Source organism: Cylas formicarius, unplaced genomic scaffold (assembly GCF_029955315.1).
Source record: "Cylas formicarius isolate icCylForm1 unplaced genomic scaffold, icCylForm1.1 PGA_scaffold_10__41_contigs__length_53128322, whole genome shotgun sequence".
NCBI classification, from domain to species: Eukaryota; Metazoa; Arthropoda; class Insecta; order Coleoptera; family Brentidae; genus Cylas; species Cylas formicarius.
In genome coordinates, this window is record NW_026844214.1 from 30196353 (window position 1) to 30218595 (window position 22243).

The following is a 22243-nucleotide window of genomic DNA, read 5'->3' on the forward strand; positions in this document are numbered from 1 at the left end:
TTGTATCGTGTTTTACCTATTCCAATTTTGGACAATCGAACACGATTATTTCATATAATTCCATCAACAATAAAATATATTGCGCGTGATGACGATTCTTTACTCTATGTACTACCTGAAGATCTAAAAAGCTGCAAACAAATTCGCGGTAAAGAAAGAATCTGTTTTAACTTAATGCAATATCCCATCGATAGAGAAGCCCTTTGCGAAGCGCAGTTGCTTAGACATTCCGATCGTGTTCCTGTTACATGTCAATCTTCAATCGTCTTGGCCTCCGATTACAATGTTATAGAAATCGACTTTAATTATTGGTTAATTACCGTATCCGAACCACTACCAATCTCCATTAAATGTGGAAAAAGAGACCTCGTAGCCGAAATGTTAAAAACTAATTCTTTACTTAAACTACAAGCAGATTGCAGTGCATTTATTGGAAGCTCCAGAGTACGAGCTAAATACTTTGTCGAAGAATATAAGAACGTGACCTACAAGAGCCACGCCGTGGAGATTCCATATGATTGCTGTTCTCACATTCCAGAGAAGTTTCAACCCCCAGAGTTGAAACCCTTGAAGCTAAGTAAGATCGACACCGACGACCTTAATTAGAATTAGAATTAAAATTAGAAAACCTACTTCATCAACCAACCCTTCAGAAACATTCTCACTGGCTGACAATTATTTCGATTATTTTAATGACTGTTTTAGTACTTTGCTATTTCGTTTGCAAGTGCCGGAGAAAGAAACCGACAACACTCAGCATCGCCGATGGTAACGATCCCCAACAACCTCCGAAGCCAAGTCGAAGACCCCTGCTCCCGATGCAACTCAAATCACTAACTCCGAAAAGACGGACTAGCATCCACCCAGAAGTAACTACCCGAGAAGCTACGCTTTAATTAGTCTACGAAAAGCTGCAGCTAGGCTCCACCTTTTCACTTAATGGGGGAGCTGTTATATCCGGAAATCCTATTGTCCACATGGGTTAAATGCCACCGACCTGCAAGAGTGCAACGATTGCGAAAACGTCGTGTCAACGATATGTCGCAACATCTGCAGCCGTCGACCCCGTCAACGTCAGCATAAATTTATTATAAATACTAATTTCTATTGTAAAACGTTGTCTGATAACATTCTCTCATCACGAGGTTATTATGTCCATTTTTACTTGTATTTTAACGGTCTAATAACATTCTCTCGTCACGAGGTTATTACGTCCAATTTCATTTTGATTTTTATTTTAATTTAAAGTTAATAAATATATTTTTTAAAAAGTTATTTTTGAAAAGTGAAATATAAAATATATATATATATATATATATATATATATATATATATATATATATATATATATATATATATCACTGACATCAAAATTAATTAACCATAATTACAGATTCATGTTGATAACAAGCTTTGGAATAAAATTTGAAAAATTGACTCACAAACGATTGTCATTGAATTTTAAGTCACCTGAAAAAGTGCACTGCAGGATTCGCTAATCCTACTTCGGAATTAGTAGCCTCATGTTCTTCTTCACATGCATATAATACTTCTTCGGCTGCAATCCCTAAACAATTAACGCCTTATTAGACAAAAATTGCATAATAAGCAAATCAGATTTTACCTTGTAAGACCCTATCTAAATGTCCAGTTTCCATCTGCCAAACATAAACAGTTCCATCTGAGCATCCAATTATTATAAAGTCATCTTTAGATCGCCATTTTATTGTTGTCACCGGAAATAAATGTCTCGATGCCAGGCAAACACACTTTCTTTCTGCAAGACTTAAAAGTGTGACAGAATGGTCAGAAGCCACAGAACAAATACATTTCTGAATTCGGGCCTATGAACAAGCATAAGCAAATGTCAAACTTATTTGTATTTAAATGTAATTTACTTACACTACAATCATTAGGAGGTACCAAGAGCTGCGTTATTTCACCAGCATGGACGCAAAATCGGTGTAGAAGAGTGCCGGCACAGAGATCCCACAGGCAAACGGCAAAATCGACACCTCCAGAAACCAAATGGTTACGGTCATAACGTGGATGTTCTCGATGAGGATGTAACAAACAATTAACTCGACCATGGTGTCCCGTTAAAACCTGATGTGACGGCCAATCTAAAAATTTATAAAATGATTGATTTTTTATGCACAAAACAGTTTACTCACTACGATATTGTTGATGGGTACCGTGTAATAATTGTAACATCACAGTTTGTGTGGCAGGAATTATAATAATTGTGCCATCTTCCCTGCCAACTACTAAACGACTTTGCAATGGTAAGTAAATGCTCGCCGTAAGCTTGATTGCTAAAATAATATAAATAACAATCTCAACCAATTAATAACCGCGGAATTCAATAGACAGACAATGTACGGCAAAAATGAATTACAATCTCATTAGGGTCAGATACTCCAAAATTTTTTCATTCGGTCATTGTTTCCTCTCATTGCTATGCAAATCAAAACTAACTTTTTTTGCAATAGGCATAATAAATTATAAACAGACGAATATCCTGAAAGAAATTTCAAATTTTTTTGGAAAGTATGAAGATAGCAAATTTTTTTTTAAATAAATGATTAGAACAATTTTTAGAAAAACTACTAACTTTAAATAAATTCCCTAGATTTAACAATTTAAGACCAGATTGGTTAGTTTTCTGTTAAATAAGGAATCATTTCACAAATAAATTAAGTAGATCAAAACAAGAAATTAGTATTAACAGATAAGGATAAAAAAGTTTGAAAATACCTTAAAAACCATAGTAAGCAATATGAAACCAAACTGATGATCTTAGGACCTTCAATGGCTATGATGCTTAGCTTAGCTTAGTGTTAAAATATTTTTTTATCTATTTTGCGATAATATTGATTGAATTTACTAAGTAATATTTTCTTACATTGGCCTTCTTGTTTTTCTATTTGATCTAATATACCAACTAGATCTGGCTTTACTGAACTCCAAGCTTTTGTCAAACTTGTAAGCAATGTGGCAGAAGAGGTAACAGGCTGTGGTGGGGCTTGCGATCTGATTGCCGCTAACTGCGCAGCAGAAATGTCAGGAATAGCCCATAGGAGGACACTGCCTTGCGAATCTCCTCTTAACAAATAACGTTTACCTTGACCATTTCTATGTGTGGTAACAAGACGCATAGCAGGAGGGCATGATAAAGGCTAAAAAAACAAAATAATAGGTATAAATAACTTAAAATATCGAATTTGGGTTGTAAAAAAAAATATCTTTGTAGGAGTGTAGCACGTCTTCTATTTTTTTATAAAACCTTACCTTTCCATCTGCTTGACTAAGCAAACAGTATAAAAATGGACTGTCATTTTCCACACTCACGGTATGAAAATCTTTATGATCTGGAGTACTGCTAAAAATTTCATTTAAAAAGTTAAATTAAAAAAAATATTGGAAAGAATATTTTATATGAAGATTGCTAGTACTTTTACATAAATAACAATGTAAAAATTACGAGTGTCGCTACAGAAAAGCAAAAACTATTAACAATCTTCATAATAATTATTGATATTATATGGAAATAGTACATAAGCTGCTTGTGAATTAAGAATAAAACATTTGGCATTTCATACATTTTGAGATTAAAAGAATAGGTACAATACAATACACAAACAACAAATCTGAAACAATTTTAGAAAACAAACACAGGCTACCTACATAGTAAAAATATACAGTTGCAGTGCACCTGAAAACCTTAAGTTTCATATGCAAAATTGTACGTTTGGAGTACTACACAAAATTGGTTGCCCTCACCCCCTCAATGCAAATTCAAACTCATGTCACATATGTTCAGAAGAAAACAATCTATCCATATACTCCAGCTAACCAAATAAATTTGAGAAACTGGAGAAGTTTGGTAGAACCGTTAATTATAGGGATTAATATCAATGCATACAAACCAATGCAAAGGTGTGGGGGAAGGGTCTTTACACCCCTGTTGCCCTCAATGAACTCAAATACATTCAGAAGAAAACAACCTATCAGCGCGTTCTAGCTATGCAATTAAATTTGAGAAACTCGAGAAATTTTCTGGAACCTTTAATTATAGGATTAACATCAATACACACACACTAATGCGAAGGTGTTGAAGAAACTGAGGCCAATGCAGTACATATGAGGAACATGTAAAAAAGCCAAAAAATCGCACTAAATAAAAAACAAAACATATAACACCCCAATAGGATATGATAAATTCATTACAAGATTATTCATATTGTATACAACTGACTTGTAATGTTAAGCGCATCACCAGAACAGTAATGCAAAATCGGTCAATGCAATGAAAGAAAGAAAGTGGTATGATAATAATCAAATTCCTTCTAAATATTTCAAAGTGAGATTGTCGGTGATTTCTATCAATAATGAACATGGTCAACAAAATCCTTTGCAACACTCAAGATGTCAAAAGTATAACATTAACAACCAATCTCGCTATGTTCTTTATCAGACATTTTTTATTACAATGTAATACTGCTGTAACTTTTGTTATAGTCCATGAAATAGATTAGCATCCTTTTTGGAAAAATATCTGACCTTAAATAAACTCCCTATATTTAAGAAATTAAGATAGACAGACATGTGCCATTATATAAACCAATGTAAAAAATGTAAGGTTAAAATTATAAGCACCTTCCACCAACAGCAAAAAGGTTTTTAAAAAACACAGAAATATAACATATATGAAAATTAATAGCAGGCTAACCTACTGATACCCTTGCCATGAAGTTTTCTTCAGGTTGCATATGGAAAATTAAAAAAATATATATTATTAGAGCAAGCTAATGAAAGTGTATTAAAAATAAAAGACAAAATGACAGGCTCCTAAAAATCGTCACTATACTGGTAAAAACTTAATTCCGTACATTCAAAATACTACAAGATAGTAAAAAATTAATCAACTTCCTTGTTAGATATTAATTATTTTAAGTAAGTAAGTATGTTTTTAAGTCTTTTTAATCACAAATTTTAATTTTAATTTTTTTTATGGTAATGGTATAGTTTAGTAATATTAATTACAATTTTAAAAAATGTCAAAAAGTGTATATAAATTTATCAAATATACTATATTAACTCAATGAATTTAAAAATGCTTCTTACTTGGCAGGTAATTTATACAAATAACCTTTTCCAGCATCGGACCACATAATGATCCTATCAACTGCTAAAAAATCACCTGACATCCATCTTTCACCTCTAGGTGCCAAATACGAGCACAAAACGCTGAAATCTCCTAAAACAATAAATAAAGATATACAGTATTAGCATTTTTTTCACTTAAAAATATACTCATTAAAAAGAACAAAACGGAGCGGTCTCAAAGACCCTTTAATTTTAATTTTTAATGAAAACTCCCCCTAATACATTTTTTCAAAGAATTTACATTAATTAAAAAGTTTCAATAAAAAAAGTCTAAGATGAAGTTATAAAGGTGAAGTAGTATGATGCTATGGAATAAATACAAATTGTTCTGAAATTAGACATCAATATTTTATCACTACGCATTAAAATAAAGATACAAATTCTTACAAACCGGGGTACATAATTTCTTCATTTTTGAAACACCATAAGACTTAATTAATAAATTGCCTTTCAAAAATGTTTGTCTGTTAATGTGAATTGTCGAATTCAGCTATAGTAATTTCTAAATTTACAATAACTAAAAAGTATTCCACCAAAAAATCTCTAGTTACATTTTAGAGTGAATATTCATAAAATCCATAAACTATTATAGGCTGCCAGATTCAGTAACAACAGACCATGACAAATCAAATTACATAAGCTTTGTTTTCGTTTCATTCTAGAGTGGTTCTATGAAATTTGAGGATGTGGGAATAGTAGGATTTTTACACTTTTCCAAATATTTTACGTTCATATAATAAACACACAATTCACAAGTTAAAAGGGAACTTACCGGCATCATATATTTGCCAATATTTGGTACAAACAACTAACACAGTCCTTTGATTGTAGGCGCAACACTGTAAGCAAACTGCATTTAACGTCCTTATTTGTTTGCTTTCATTTTCATAAATTGGCTCTGAGTGTTTATTTTCATGGCCCAGTAATGTCCAAACCTTTACCATTCCAGTGGTTGTTATAGCTAACACAACATCATCCTTGCGTTTTACAGGTCTCAGCACCTGTCATAAAAATAATAAACTAACTTAAATAATACCAGTTCATTTAAAAATGTTATAATATAAGTTTAAGGTTCAATCATTAAATTATATTCTTTAATACCTTGGAGATCAAAATTCTCAAGTTGCTTTGGGTTCCCATGTAAACCAATGTAGTGAAATTCTTTACCGAAATATAGTTCTTTAATGTGTACCACTTTTCTGCATACAGAAATCTTAAACGTTGGATGTATAAAAATTATTTTTTTTATGCTAAAAGCAGCGTGGGATATTAGGCACAATCTTATTTGTACCAAATGCAGTGTACTATTTTTGTTCACACCACGAACCGCACTGGTGCAAATTAAAAAAATTTTTAATATGTAAAGATATATTTTGATGCTTAAGGTGGTGTATATACAGGGTGTTATATCATATAAACTAGTAAGTAAATCGGGCCCCCCTGATTCCAAATTAATATTTTGTTCCGATCAAAATTAGACAATCAAAGGCTGTTTTCTTGTAACTTTATCAGACCAAACTCTTATTTTGTATTAAAATTTGGAATTTTTTGCAAAGAGGAAGCGGAAAAATGAAAGACATCTCGTCCGTTTAGCGGTCTTAGGGAAACTGGATTCATCAACATACCAACTGTCTAATATCAGTTTTGCCCATAAAGATACAAAAGGTTAAGGTAAACCTAAGGTTAGTCATGTGATACACAAACCGAACGACTATGACGGCAACCCATCTCACTAGACCGACAATCACAGTGGCTATCCAACAACCCAACCTTGCTAAATAATCCGAATATTTTTGCGGTAAGTATTTTATGCAAATTTCGAGAAGTACGCTGCGCATAATGAATTCATTGTTATGGAACAAAACTAAGTAAGTAAAAGTATTGTTATGATTCGGATTGTTTTGTTTTCAAACTGCGCCGATTTCAATTAATTAGTAAAAAGAGGCAAAAATTCTTCATAATTTTAGTTAGTTTACAAAGATAAAGATAAGCTAGTTTCAAATTAATCTCTATAGGTGCAAGTTTTATAACTCACCTAATTTAATTTTATAATGTATATATCTCAAACACTTGACCTAATTACATAGCTCTCGGGATAGTTAGTTTAAATCTGTCTAAGGATTAAAATTCAAGCACCTTTGGTTACCTATTTAAAAAATATACACTTTAATTAAATATTAATTAAATGAGAGCGGGTCATATTGTTATTGTTAAAAAAGGAGATAATTGGGACGCCATCTATGTTCTAAAGGGTTGTCATTATTTTTTGGTTGCAAATAAAAGTTTCTGAGAGAATTTGTTTGTAGAGGTACAAAAAAGAAAAGTGTTTACAAATCAATAGAACTAGAAGATTAGAGAAAGTCATGAGCAAATTAAACTGGAGATGTTATTGTATACAACAGCGGAATGCCTAAATAATGGAACTGTGACTTGTTGAATAATATGTAGAGAACTTTTTCATGTATCCATTCATTTATTTTTGGAAAATTGTGTATTCTCCAATGAATTAGATTTTTTTTGAATGCAAGTATTTTTTGTGGTGCTGAAAGAAAAAGTAGATGCACTAGTGAGTCAGTCACCTTCTATTGAGGAACTAATTGTGATTTTTACTTGAATTTATGATAGAAGCAATGTTTATAACTCGATTTGCACCAAAAATTAATCAACTATAATCTTAGCAGACAAAATAGTAAGACTGCTTAATCATAACAGTGGTCAAATTTTGATAACACTAATAATAAAACTAATTAATTTTTGGGGTTTGAATCTCTGTGGTTAACAATGTTCTGTCTACAAATTAATCAGCAATCCTGTGTAGTGTTAGCAGACAAATTCCCCAAAAATATTTTTTCAAATTTCGGATTAGGCTTAGCTTAATGTGGTTAAGCATGATTTGGTAAATCATGTGAAACTTTATTGTCTAATTGACAAGCATGTTACATGCAATTTTTGGTTCAAATTTTCGGAAATACGAGGCAGCTATTAATATAATATATATATATATATATATATATATATATATATATATATATATATATATATATATATATATATATATATATATATATATATATATATATATATATTCTCACGTATTGATTCACGGATGGAAAAATGTGATGACACTATATTCCGGGATATCACCCGTTCGCTCGTTGAACTCCGACTGGAATCCTGCAAATCTTGCATCCGACTGGAATCCTGCAGACGTTTCGCCAAAATCTCACTTGGCATCTTCAATGCTCGCGCTCCGAAAACACTTCGAACACTGATCTTAGTTTTTCATAACACTTGGTGGCTGTAAAGGTCTCCTTCCCGTAAAGGTGTATGATATTCTCACATATTGATTCACGGATGGAAAAATGTGATGACACTATACTCCGGGATATCATCCGTTCGCTTGTTGAACTCCGACTGGAATCCTGCATCGGACTGGAATCCCCCAGTGTTCGAAGTGTTTTCGGAGTGCGAGCATTGAAGATGCCAAGTGAGATTTTGGCGAAACGTCTGCAGGATTCCAGTCGGAGTTCAACAAGCGAACGGATGATATCCCGGAATATAGTGTCATCACATTTTTCCATCCGTGAATCAATACGTGAAAATATATATATATATATATATATATATATATATATATATATATATATATATATATATATATATATACATATATTCGCGAAAGAGGGGACAGATAGACTAGCAAAAATGGAGCTTGTTACAGAAGTACACTACCTATCTCTCCTACCGCAATACCCAACAGCTTCATTAAAACTCTATCTGACCAGAGATCTAACAATAGATTTCTCAATATGTGGCTTAAAGCGGAAGATATGAGACACACTAAAGCCCTCTTTAAGAGGCCTTCCAGGGATAAGAAAGTAGTTTTGGACATATTTTAGTATAGAAAGCTGTGTATTATATTTGAAGTAGAATCACTCCTTACATTTTTTTCCTTTTTTGGACCCCTAGTATATAAAAATTATAGGAAAACAAAATGATCAATTTATATCAAACTTACATGTAATGCACTAATCCAATCAGGATTTTGTTTTGATGAGAGGGTAAATAAAATTTCTAAGCTAAAAGGATCCATGACAAGAATTTCTGGATAATATCCACTGCAGAACAGGCGCACATCTTCACAGTTGCACATATGATAAGACTGGAAATCAGAAAAAAAAGTTATTAAATAGGTATTTATAATTATTATAAGGTTTTGTTGTCCCTAATAATAAGGGACAGATTTTTTATAATTCTATAATTTATGGTTTAAATATGTTTTTAGAAAATGATAATTGAACATACCTGCATATTTGTATGAACTTGAGGTAATTTTACAACTTCCCGACATTTGCCATCAGTCATATCCCAAGTACACATCTCACCAGCCTCAGAACTGGACACAATATAATTGTTATCCACCATTATTGAAGCTTTGGATATACACAAAACAGGTGCAGTGTGTCCAACTAACAAACATCTGGGAATCATTTCTAATGTATCAGGATCCACTTGCCTAAAAATAAAAATAAATCAAACAATAATACTGACAAGACTTGTCCCAAGAACTTACCATAAACAAATTTGGCCATCATAACAACCTGTTGCCAAAGTTTTTTGGTCTTTGGATAAAAATATACAAGATATACAATGTGTTGGAGCATGTTTACCCCACAACACCACAGGTACCACTAAACTTGTTCCAGGCATTTTGTCCTACAATCAGCCATTAACAGTTTTCACTTTTCTGCTGTAACTTGTTTAACCAATGCATCACATGATCACTTTGATCAACGTTAATTCTTGTGTCCATTAAATTTGCATACAATAATGTTTGGAATGCAAACACGGGAAAATTGGAAATTAATACAATTAAAACAATAGAACCAGAATTAAATGCTTGGCTACGCACCCAAAGAGATTCTTTATTTATTAAATAACAGTTAATTTAAATATGATCTTAAGGAAGTATTCAAAATAATTTCGAATTAGTCTTTCTTACCTTTATTCAAAATAATTAAAATGACGAAAGCTATTTAAAATATTTCAAAATACGAAAGATCTACAACCATTTTGTCTTATTAACCATAGATAAATATATTTCTGACTGATAATCAGCTGCAACGAACAAAGCCCTTTTGTAATCAAAATAGGTGATAAGTTAACTAAAATGTGTTGCCAGTTCCTGACGCACAAAACGGTGCGCACTCAAAAAATTCTAGTTATACCGATGTGGACTTGTCTTGTCCTAATGGGTGTCATTTTTTTGTGGCACGCTAAGGGAATACCGGACAGTATAAAGCCGGTTACTCGGCTAAAGGCTGAAATATCTGCATACAAAATAAAAGTCATTAAATCAAATATCAAAAGGTAAAACAAGGTTAAATAAGCCATTAACCTTGTTCAGAGTTAGGTACGTGACGTCACTGTTATCGGTATGTGCTCGACGTAACCATACTCCGTGTTCTTGTTCTTTCTCAATAATTATTTTTCTATGCATTAATGTAAGTAAGATAGCTGGTAATAAAATCACCACCTACTTTTTCCCGAGTTTGTCGGTGTAAATCTGGGCAAATAATTTATTTCTTGAAAACGATTTTATGTAGGTAGATGAGTAAATAGATTATTTTATATTTAATGGGCTCAATTGCACAAAATAGTTTTTTAGAAGTGCCAAGGAAACATAAAAGGTAAAACTTTATTTTTTACATTTGTGCTACTGTTCCTTGTCCTATGGTAAATAATTTTTTCCTACCTTTTAAAAAAATGAGAAAGGTGATAACCTGATAACAAAGATATTATTCAATGGTCGTATTCAGCCGACGTAGCAAAGCGTTCCCGATACGTAGCGGTAGCGGACATGTCTTTGTACACTAGTACCTACTACATCAGAAACTAGTAGAAACGGGAGTTATGGACATTTTAATTCAAAACGAAATGACCGAGGATAATTTGGTCAAATGGCTTTGGAATTAGCAGAACCAATTCGAATATTTGAGGATACTGAAGGTGATGAGTGTCCAATACCAAAAAATCAGAAGTATTACTAAGAGTGCAAGGAGTTATGAAGAAAACTTATTCTTAGAATATTTTTGAGGCCGACATTTGTAAACATATTAATTACCACATAGCACGTTTTGGAGCAGCGAGACATTTGATATGTTTAGAAGAGATGCTAGAAGAGGAGCTACCACACCTGGAAGTAGATATTGCAGATGAGGGTGGAAATGAGGAGAGGAACCAAATAGCAAATATGTTTTTATAATTTATTGCTCTTTTTTTGTAAACTTTTATTTCTTTCCTCCTGCATTTTCTTGCTTCTTTCGATGGCGTTTCGTAAGAGGTTACTTTCTTATACTCAAGCTTCCTTGATATTTGTCAGCCTTCGTCATAGATAAAACATTCTACTCTTTGACTCCCTAGTCCTGGTACTTCTAAAATGAAAACATGTTGTAAGCAGCAACCCATCCCTTCGACATAACTGGTGTTGACTACGCAGGTCCATTTTCCATGAAAAGTAAAACAGGTCTGATAAAGGCAATTCATTTGGAATTGGTAACCGACCTCACAAAGGATGCACTTATTTTAGCTTTACGTAGATTTGTGTCTCGCAGAGGGAAACCGAGTCAAATATTCTCGGACAACGGAACTAATTTTGTAGCAGCCAGTTTTGAATTAAATGCTTTATACAATTTTATTAGAAAAAATGGCAACGATTTAATTCATTCCTTTGGAAAAGTAAATTTTAACCAATTCGTTTTCACTAAGAGTGACAACTTGCCCACATTGAGTTTTACAAGGATTTGTAATTGTCAAGCAGTAGTTCTTGTGATTGTTCTAGCAAACTTACAGCTTAATCGTTTTCTTATAGTTCCTGTAATTCTTGTACACTAAAACATATTCTCTGGCAACAGCAATTCCTAGCTCGGCGTTGCCAATTATATTCGGATTTCAGATGCTGATTTTGAGTTCTTATGAAAATTGGGCTATTTTTTCAGAAAAATTACGGCAATGTGACAACTCAGTTATTTGGCTGTGATGCATGCGCATAAGATCCACACCTCTACGAAAATATCATAGCCACCTGCGGCGCATCACTTTTTACCGTAGTAGGGTCACTATATTATCTCATAGCTATGTGATGAGAACGACAAGGCCGTATTTGTCCAAAATCGTATCGGGACGTTCCGGGCTCGCGCGAGGGAGGCTGGCAAAGCGTTTATGTGGAGAAAGAATTTTCATGGAGAGAAAATAACCATGATTTGTTTACATTACAATTTTTTTTAAATACATCTATTTGATAATATTTCCAGTGACTCAGCTTAAAAAATTCAGTTGCATTTTAATTAATCAAAGAGCTAAATGTGTTTGTTCAAAGGTTCTCAATTATTTTAAATAAATCATTGCGGGCATAGTAAAATTGTATTTACGTACCTTTTTACTAGGAAAATTGCATACGGCGATTATCACGAATCATGAAAGGTTAATAAAAACGTGTGCCCAATTGTTTTCACAGCTAAAATTATTGATGATTTTTAAATTCTAATTAAATAAATTAAATACTTCAGCTGCGACTATTTTCAGAATATGGTTGTCAATGAAAACATTTTGGATTGTGCAAAAAATTAACCAGCTACCTAGGATACCCAAGAGCCAAAAAGTAAAAGTTACCTAAGTAGTTATCAGGATAAAAAGTATGAAAATTTTGAAATTGCATTAAAATTTTAGAAAAAAAAGAAAACGCCAAATTGCAAAATAAAAATCCCTTAGGTGTCCAATGAAATACCAACCTCCACCTTCAATAGAAGTTGTAAGTTTTTTTTTAGCTTAAACAATAGCGTACATTGTTGTTCTTTACGTCATGTCCAATAACATCTACTTTTTTTGTAAACTGTTAATTTTATTTCGTTTGTATGTACAGTATATAGTGGAAACCAACTATATAGATAATTAACTTAAGTAAAATAATTTTACCGCATTTTATAAATTAATTTGCTATCCGGGCCGTGCTTACACTTGTATTTTATTTAATTTGTGTCAAGTAAAATTCTTTAACCCGTGGTATCTTTACCAAACCGAGTGCCTTTGGTCTGCTCAGATTGATAGCGGGAAGGGCGGGGTTGAAGTTATCTGTTTCCTTTTTTTCTCTTTCTTTTATTTTGTCGGGCGCCAGTCCTTTTTTTATACAACGGAACAAAATTGGAAGTTAGGAAAAGGACAAATCTAGCTTCCTACTATTTCAAAAAAAAATTTGGAGGCAAACAAGGTCTCAGAATCAGAAAATAATATAAAACAGTTAAAATTTAATTCTGCATGGATTCTACAACTTAATTAATTCGCACCCCTTTACAAGTACCCTGTTACTTGTCTGAGGTTTTGGTGCTGATGCTTGACTGGCTGCAGATGTCACAGGACGGTGCAACTGGTTCCGTCAACCTGGTCGCTCGACTGGTTGGGTAACAAATTTCTAGGTTATGTCGGAGTAGAACGGCAGTTCCCCGAGATCCTGACGCGGTTCTGGATGATTTAATCTCAAATAAGACAAGGCAACAGCAGTAACTTGTAACGGAGGAATTTAAGAGTACAAAACCATCAGTTTTCTAAATTTAAAATAGACTGAAGGTCTAACGGCTAATGATTAAAAATAATTAACAACAATGATGATGGTGCTCAGGCACCCTAACAATGAAATGAAAATTACAACAGAACCTTAAAATTATTACAAAAATTGCCTTTTTTTTAGCCCAAATACAAAAATTAAAACACTATTTGACGAAGCGTGTTTAGAATAGAATTTATCAAATTAATACAAAAAATAAATAAACAAATGACTGAAATGGATAATTCAAAATTAAGTTGCCTTTGGATGGGCGGTATTTATAATGGTGATATTCAAAATATAATTTCTTGTATTTTAGGTATCAAAACCAAAAACTGCAAAAATAATCAGTAAAAGAACATGAAGCTCATCGATCATTAAAACAATACTGAAAATATAAATTTTAAATGTTACTGAAAGGAGGTATCGAACACTATTCAAACGAAGGAGTCTCAAACCACAGATATCGAGAGATACGTGCAGGTGTTTAAGCAGTGGTAACTTATGATTTCTTACAACAGTAAAGTTAAAAAAAAACAACCACTCACTCGCAGGTATCCTCGCTGAAAGTACTGGCAGAAACCTCCTTTGTTTGGTGTCTCTTCGACTGGATTTTAAATGGAAATAAACCTGATACAATGTTCTTTTTACACTAAAAGAAACCGGCAGTATCAGCGTTCAATTTATCACAAGCAAAGGAGAGAAAGAGAGGCCCCCAATCTAGATACCAAGAAAAAAAACACGTGTTGCAGCATGAAGGCGATACAACACACAAGATACGTATCACGATTGGTAGGTAAGCAAAAATATATCGGGCACAATAAAGGGAGAAAGAGGCCCCCAACCTCGACACTAGAATGTATCACGATTGGTGGGTAAACAAAATAAAATATATCGTGCACCATAAGCTTCCTCAATATATAAATTCAAAATTTATACTTTAAACTGTCGATGGCTAACACATTTGAAAATAAAACGAGATTATTATTTCACAAATAATCCAAAAATGACAATCAAAGAAAATGTGCCTTATGGCATAACCCGTAAAATAAAAGAAATTACTTGTCGCAAACTGAAAAATTGAACGTTTAAAGGAATTTTAACATTACCAAGCCAAATTAAAAATATAAAATCAAATATATCACCATTATAAAATACCAAGACCACGATGTGCCCTCTTCCAATCGCCAAAAATCTCTCCCGTCTTAATTCGAACCTGTTCCAAAAAAGAAAAAAGCGCCCGGTTCGACCGCGCATCCGTTTTATATCCGTACCGTCAAAATAGTTCCGAGAGAACAATGTATCTCAGAATAGAGGTTGACCTACTTACTGTGTACTTCACTCACAAACACGTCACAAGCGGCACGGAAACCGATAAATCTTGATGTCTAATTGAAATTATATTGTAACGAAATTTATTTCGTTACATTTGTTATAAAATAGCTCAACAAATGTAATTATGCCTTTATATTATTACATGATAAACCGGGCGAAATGGCGCTATTTTTGGGTGGTTTTTGTTTATGAAGTTGATACGCACATATTCATAAAATTTAAATTAGATTTTACCGGCTTCTACTGAAACTGATTTCGTTTTGTACAAAATATTTATAGTTTCGAAAAAGTCAAATCATTTGGTAGATATAATATTCCTACTTAACATCAAAATGGCAGTGTGATGGCAGAATTACTTTCAATTTAAATTTAAACAAAAAATGAAGTATATTTTTTTAACATTGGTTGATACTCTTGTAAGGAAACTAAGATAATTTAGAAATAAATACTCAATCGTTTAATTTGAAAAATTTTAATATTATATTCAATGACAGGTTAAGGAAATAAGGGATTCTCTTTAAATTAATAACAATATATTTACATCTAATGAGTTTGTACCTATGTACACAGTACACTAGTCAAATTTAACAAAATTTAGAAATACCTGGCAAAAATGAAAGAAACATCCATGCATAGCTGCTTGTGGGTATACCGTTCTCAATGAATTAATAAATGCTGATTCATAATCTGTTACCATAGTACCATTAATATTATGGGGAAATATCTCGGTAATGTGATGATGTAATACAGCTTCATACAGAGACTTCAACTTTCTCTCCATAAATACAAGTAAAATGGGAAAAGCCTAAAATATTGAACTACTAACAGTAAATGTACTGGTTAAATATTATTATTTGTGACCAAGTTGTGACTTCCATGTGGATGGGTCTCCCGAGGCGAGATGGTAGCAACTGAACGAATGTTCAAATGATCGAAAATTACGAACGGTGTTCGGGTTCCGGCGGGGGAGGGGTGGGGGTTCGGGTTCTGGCGGGGGAGGGGGTTGGGGTGATGATTTCCAGCGATTTTTATAGGGATATAAGTTTGAAACTTATTTAAAATGATTTATCTTACTAAGTTAACATTTTATTATTTTTCTTAAACAGGAATTCATCTAATTGTAGGTAGTAAATTCATAGGGTAATGCAGAACAGGAACATAACTCCTTAACAAATAGTTTTTCACAACGACTTTATATATTATTCATGCAGAAGGTGTAACGGAACGAGGTAAAATTGATTTAATATTTTATAGTAGCTCACAAAAAAGGCATTTTGCATGTTTAGTGCAGGAACGTCGTTTTTTATAACATTATTCAATTTATAGGATTAAAGCTTAATAAATATATGTATGTTCGAGTTATTGCAAAAAGATATCTCAACAGCACAGAACCAGAATATCAAGCATCAGGAAAAGTTGAAGAGATCGGTGTGTTCATCTTAAGGAAGGGACAACATAATCATGAACAGTTGAAGGACCAAATGCAAGACAGGAGTTGCAAACATGTGTAAGAAAGGAGACCAAAAGAATATAGGCAATAGACTTGTGACAAGGTAAAGATGTTATTAATGATAAAAATGTTTGTAGAAATGTGTAGTACATTACACTGCATAACTGAAACTACATAAGTATTAATAAGTTTCAATTATGTTAACGTAATCTTAGAAATGCCGAAGGTGTCTTACTTCAACTCAGTATGTACCTGTAGGCAGAGGTTGAGGCAATCGAATGTACCTGTAAAACTGAAAGACTTGACTAGAGTTCTAGGAGCAAGCGAGTGACCTAGATATTAGTTTGGTTATACAGTTTGGCAAAGCTTGGCATGAGCCATTTTTATCGCAAGGTCCTGTATGAAAGGATAACCAATTTGTTGGACCTACCCTTCATCAAATATCGGCATAAATTTTGATTCTTTTGTGGGTTTAGCAAGTATTTTATATTTTTTCAGCAGGTAACCGTTACCTTTGTATAAGTTAAGTAGTAATTTTCGTAAATAAACTTAGTTGACGTTTATTAAAAACTCCTAATAAGGTATATAAAGGTGGCCTTTGTCCTAAAAATAAAAAATATTAGTATAGGATTTTACTTGGACAAGGCACTGTGGATTGTATGTCAAATACAAGGAAATGTGGATGGAAAAAAATTATGGCGTAAATACTATGTTTTGGGAAGGATTATTAAAATGCTTGTGCTTAAAATTTTTGTTTCATTTCAACCATTTAAACAGATTTACATCATAAAAGAGAACAATCTACAAATATTTTGTGCTACACCAGTTCAACAACAAAAGATTTGATGGGACCACTAGGGACATTTCTGGGCCGCTCTGGGGCCATGAGTCCAGAAACCAGATCCATGATGCTGTAGATTTAAAGTACTTTTGTATCACCATAAGCACATTTTTATATGATTCTCATGTGGCTATAGGAAATGCCCCATCATATTGGTGAAGTAGACTATGGGTAGGGGCCCATAAATGTGTGTTATTCCAAGGCTCACTCGCAACTGGCTAGAACAAATTGTACAGTGAATTCAGTCACCTTATAATCCATTTTATTCCCATCATCAGCTGTAAACCCTACCTATTTTGCTAAAAAATGAATTTTGTTGTGGACATTGTCATTCATAAAATATTGATAAATTTGATTTCATAGACGTCAACTTTTATCTTAGTCGGTGGCTGTAATAAATAGTGGGCGATAATGACAACAAAATATTCAAAAGATAATCACGGGTTATAAAAATATTCTTTTGAATGCGGATTGCAGCACCCTTCGATAAAATTTTAACCTATATTTTTTTGGAAACAATAATTGACCGGATCCATTCATGTGTCCTGTGTGGATTTAGCAACCGATGTACGTCCTGTATCTTTAAATTAAGCAGCGTTTTCCTAATTCGCATTCGGATTATACCTATCAAGTACTTACTGTCAAATTGCAAAGTCTGCCATTTGACCGTCTGCTTCAGGGATGTCAAACTCAAAACAAAACAAAGGTTTAACTTTAGAAGGGCCGCAAAAAAATCATTATTCATAGAAACGTTTATTTTGTATACATATGTACATATGTATATATATATATATATATATATATATATATATATATATATATATATATATATATATATATATATATATATATATATATATATATATATATATATATATATATATATATATATATATATATATATGATGACACTATATTCCGGGATATCATTCGTTTGCTTGTTGAACTCCGACTGGAATCCTGCAGACGTTTCGCCAAAATCTCACTTGGCATCTTCAATGCTCGCGCTCCGAAAACACTTCGAAGACTCGAAGAGTTCAACGAGAGAACGGATGATATCCCGGAATATAGTGTCATCACATTTTTCCATCCGTGAATCAATACGTGAGAATATATATATATATATATATATATATATATATATATATATATATATATATATATATATATATATATATATATATATATATATATATATATATATATATATATATATATATATATATATATATATATATATATATATATATATATATATATATATATATATATATATATATATATATATATATATATATATATATATATATATATATATATATATATATATATATATATATATATATATATATATATATATATATATAGTTTTTTTTTTAAAACGAAAAAGAAAAATTTAATGTTTACGTCCTGATACTTGACATCTCTTCTCTGCTATTATCTTTCCTATTTCTGGACAAATTGTGACCCAAGGTGAGCATCATTGATACGGTTTCTAATAGGACACTTATTACCTTTCATGACTGAAAATAACTGCTCGCACCGACAAGTACTACCAAACATGGAAATAATTTCATATGCGAATTTTCGAGTATTTTCAAATATGGCTGGTAAATATTTGTAAAATTCAGGCACGCCCACTTGAATGAATTTTTCTTTCAAATTTGAGTCGCATTGAATCTCGATCACCTCCATTTGCATATGGTCTGGTACTGAGTCTATACTTATTGCGAAAATCGAAGAAAACAATAAAAATTTGTCTTCGAGGGAACTAAAATCGTTAAACCTCATTTCAAATTCAGCTATTAAATTTGCAATTTTTTCTGCGTATTTTTGATACGAACAAGTATCATCTAAACTCGTTTTGTTCATGCTGCACGTCGGGAAGTGTGTCAAATCTTCATTCATTCAAATCTTGTATCCATATTGGATCGGAAAGTAAACTTACGTCTTGATTTTTCATTTTTAAAAATTGACATATTTCTTCTGTCAAATCCCAGAATTGTTTGAGAATCTTGGAGCAAGATAACCAACGTACCTCGGTATAGTAGGACAAACCGGAATATTCACTATCCAAGTCGCTTAAGAAAGCAGTGAATTGACGCTGATTTAAGCCTCGAGATCTTATCAAATTTATAACTTTTTTTATATATGACAAAACATTCTCCATGTTTATTACCTTCGTGCATATAACTTCTTGATGTATAATACAATGCGCATGATGAATGTTTGAACCGTGAATTTCACTAATTTTTTTTCTTAGTAATGCGACGAAGCCCTTGTTTTTCCCGGTCATTGATGGAGCGCCATCTGTAGCGACAGAATTTAATTTTGCCAAAGGTAGCTCATATTTCTGCAGAAGTTTAAAAACACAAGTAAATATATCTTGTCCTGTGGTAGTACCAGGCATCGGTATTAATTCCAGTAATTCCTCAAAAATGTTAAAATTCTTGTCACAAGAACGAAGAAACACTGCTAATTGTGCTTTGCCACTAATGTCCGTGTTGTCGTCACAGGCAATGGAGAAATTTTCGAAATTAGATGCTTTTGCTTTAATCTGATCACTTAAATTGGCGGCTAAATCAGTAATTCTTTCCGCAACTGCATTTCGAGACAATGAAATTGATTGAAAAGCCTTCACATTTCCAGGACAAACAATTTCTCCAGCTTTTATTAGGCATTCCTTGATGAAATCACCCTCAGTAAAAGGCTTCGAGTGTTTAGCCATCAACTCAGAAACGACGTAACTTGCATGTACCGCCGCTTCACTTTCTTGCAATACTTTACTAAACATCAACTGTTGTTTTTCAGTCCTAATTTGAGTTCTTTCAACTTTTCTTCTCTCATTAATCCTTCATAATTGTTATATTTTGACTGGTGTTGTTCGTAATGACGTTTAATATTATATGACTTTGGTACATTAATAGTATTTTTCCATATCAAGCAGATTTTTATCTTTTATTTCACAGCAAAAGTATTCTAATTCCCATTTTACTTGGAATATCCTATGTTCGTCAATGATTTTTCGTTTATTTTACTACCACTTGGTTTTAATACAGACATACTGAATACAATGGGCTGGAATAAATACGCTGTTGTTTAGAAAAATAATACATTTTAATAAAATGTATAAAAAAAACATTTTAATAAAATATTAATGTTAACATTAACTTACCAGAGAAACGGAATAACTGTATAAATAAATGAGAGTACTATGAATTAAGTTATAATTAATATTAAAACAAAATTATTCCTATTACCTGCACTAATTCATGTATATCGTACAAAACTATGTTCAGAGAACGCGGATATGTTGGCCGGGCCGCAAAAATGTTCGTAGTGGGCCGCATCCGGCCCGTGGGCCGCGAGTTTGACATCCCTGGTCTGCTACATCGAGATCCCTCGCGGGGCGAGAATCACCGAGACTTTCCGAAACGAGACCGAACGTCGTTTGGGATTTTCGATCATTTGAACATTCTATCATTTGTGCTGTTCACGTTGTCTATGCATTCGATCATTTGTGGTGTGTCCGATCAGAAGGCCGTATTTGGCCAAATGTCCATATGTCCAAATCGTATCGGGGCGTTCGGGGCAGACTAAGAGGGAGGCCGGCAAAGCGTTTCCGTGAAAATAATTTTTGCTGGACAGAGAATTTTTAAATTCATTCAATGAGCAATAGGATTTATCAATATCTTTATCCAGCGACTATTTTGAGGATATGATTGTCAATTAAAACATTTTAGATTTTGTAAAAATTTAACCAGCTACCTAGCATACCCAGGAATTGAAAACGAAAAGTTACCCAAGTAGTTAACTGGATAACAAGTATGAAAAAATTGAAATTGCATTAAGATTTTAGAAAAGAACAGCGCCCACTATTTAAAGATACCAACCAATTTAAAAAGGTCTAATTGTAAAATAAAAATCCCTTAGGTGCCAATGAAATACCTACCTACACTTTCATTGTAGTATGTTTAATAGAAGTTGTAAGTTTTTTAGCTTAAACAATAGCGTAAATTGGTGTTCTTTATATCATGTCCAATAACCCCTACTTTATTTTGTAAACTGTTAATTTTATTTTGTTTGTAAGTGGAAACCACCTATGTATTTAATTAACCAAAGTAAAATATTTGAATCGCATTTTATAAATTAATTTGCTATCTGAGCCGTGTTTACACTTGTATTTTAACCTCTCCCTTAATTTGGATAAATGGTTCGGCCGCTTTCAGGTGTTCGTCGCCGGTGCCTGGGGTGATATGCACAATGCACATTATAACATTTGTGGTTTTCCCGGTGATTTGGACAAATGCACCATATAACATTTGTGGTTTTCCCTTTAGGAACACCACAAACAGTCGAATGTTCAAGGTGTTCCCACAAACCACCCTTCCCAATCGAACCCGAACGCTGTTAGAGATATTCAACAATTATTATTATTCCAAACAAATAATTTTAATGGAGTCTACTGCACACACCGATAACTTTAAACGACATTAAACAACAAACAAAAATTAAGCAACAACAAAAAAAATAAAGAGCACTCCTGAAATTAAGAGAAAGAAATAATAAAATTTTTAGATTGATTGAATTGTTTTTAAATTTCAAACTAAGATGTTTCTTGAATGTTGAACACTCGGATGAATCCATAAAGGTGAATCGCCAATGATACCACACCACCTATATTTTTACTAATAACAATAACAATTATACAACACAAATATGAAAGTTATATGGAAATAACACTTTTTTCCGCCGAAGGTCTCATTACATTCGTGCCTATCGCTTGGTGAAACGTAAAGGAAGAAGAGAAGGTTCTGTGGTAAGTAAGGTATGGTATAACTATAACTAA

At 32.7% G+C, this 22243-nt stretch overlaps 1 protein-coding gene and 1 long non-coding RNA gene across 14 annotated transcripts in view; one reads left to right on the plus strand and one right to left on the minus strand.

Moving 5' to 3' along the window:
- Positions 1-10282, minus strand: part of LOC132708820 (WD repeat-containing protein 7) — a 48123-nt gene extending 37841 nt beyond the window's left edge. For 5 of the 7 annotated variants that reach the window (XM_060681473.1, XM_060681449.1, XM_060681456.1 and 2 more), the window contains exons 1-12: positions 10172-10282; positions 9743-9885; positions 9475-9685; positions 9188-9331; positions 5942-6170; positions 5128-5260; positions 3292-3382; positions 2906-3179; positions 2175-2315; positions 1903-2123; positions 1625-1844; positions 1471-1567 (exon numbers count right to left, since the gene is read on the minus strand). In XM_060681473.1, the coding sequence (XP_060537456.1) occupies positions 1471-1567; positions 1625-1844; positions 1903-2123; positions 2175-2315; positions 2906-3179; positions 3292-3382; positions 5128-5260; positions 5942-6170; positions 9188-9331; positions 9475-9685; positions 9743-9879 (1898 nt within the window). In that variant the 5' untranslated portion in view covers positions 9880-9885; positions 10172-10282. The remainder of the gene's footprint in view (positions 1-1470; positions 1568-1624; positions 1845-1902; positions 2124-2174; positions 2316-2905; positions 3180-3291; positions 3383-5127; positions 5261-5941; positions 6171-9187; positions 9332-9474; positions 9686-9742; positions 9886-10171) is intronic. The other 2 variants (XM_060681440.1, XM_060681432.1) reach the window with 2 other exon arrangements.
- A 379-nt stretch (positions 10283-10661) lies between these two features.
- Positions 10662-17301, plus strand: LOC132699927 (uncharacterized). Of its 7 annotated transcripts, XR_009618577.1 has the most exons (7): positions 10662-10859; positions 12754-12844; positions 12898-12979; positions 14088-14265; positions 14323-14560; positions 16228-16332; positions 16430-17301. It is a non-coding gene; the product is annotated as an uncharacterized LOC132699927 (long non-coding RNA). The 7 variants fall into 7 exon arrangements; XR_009618575.1 differs by having other exon boundaries at positions 12754-12979; XR_009618576.1 differs by lacking the exon at positions 10662-10859 and having other exon boundaries at positions 10867-12844.
- The last annotated feature ends 4942 nt before the right edge of the window (positions 17302-22243 follow it).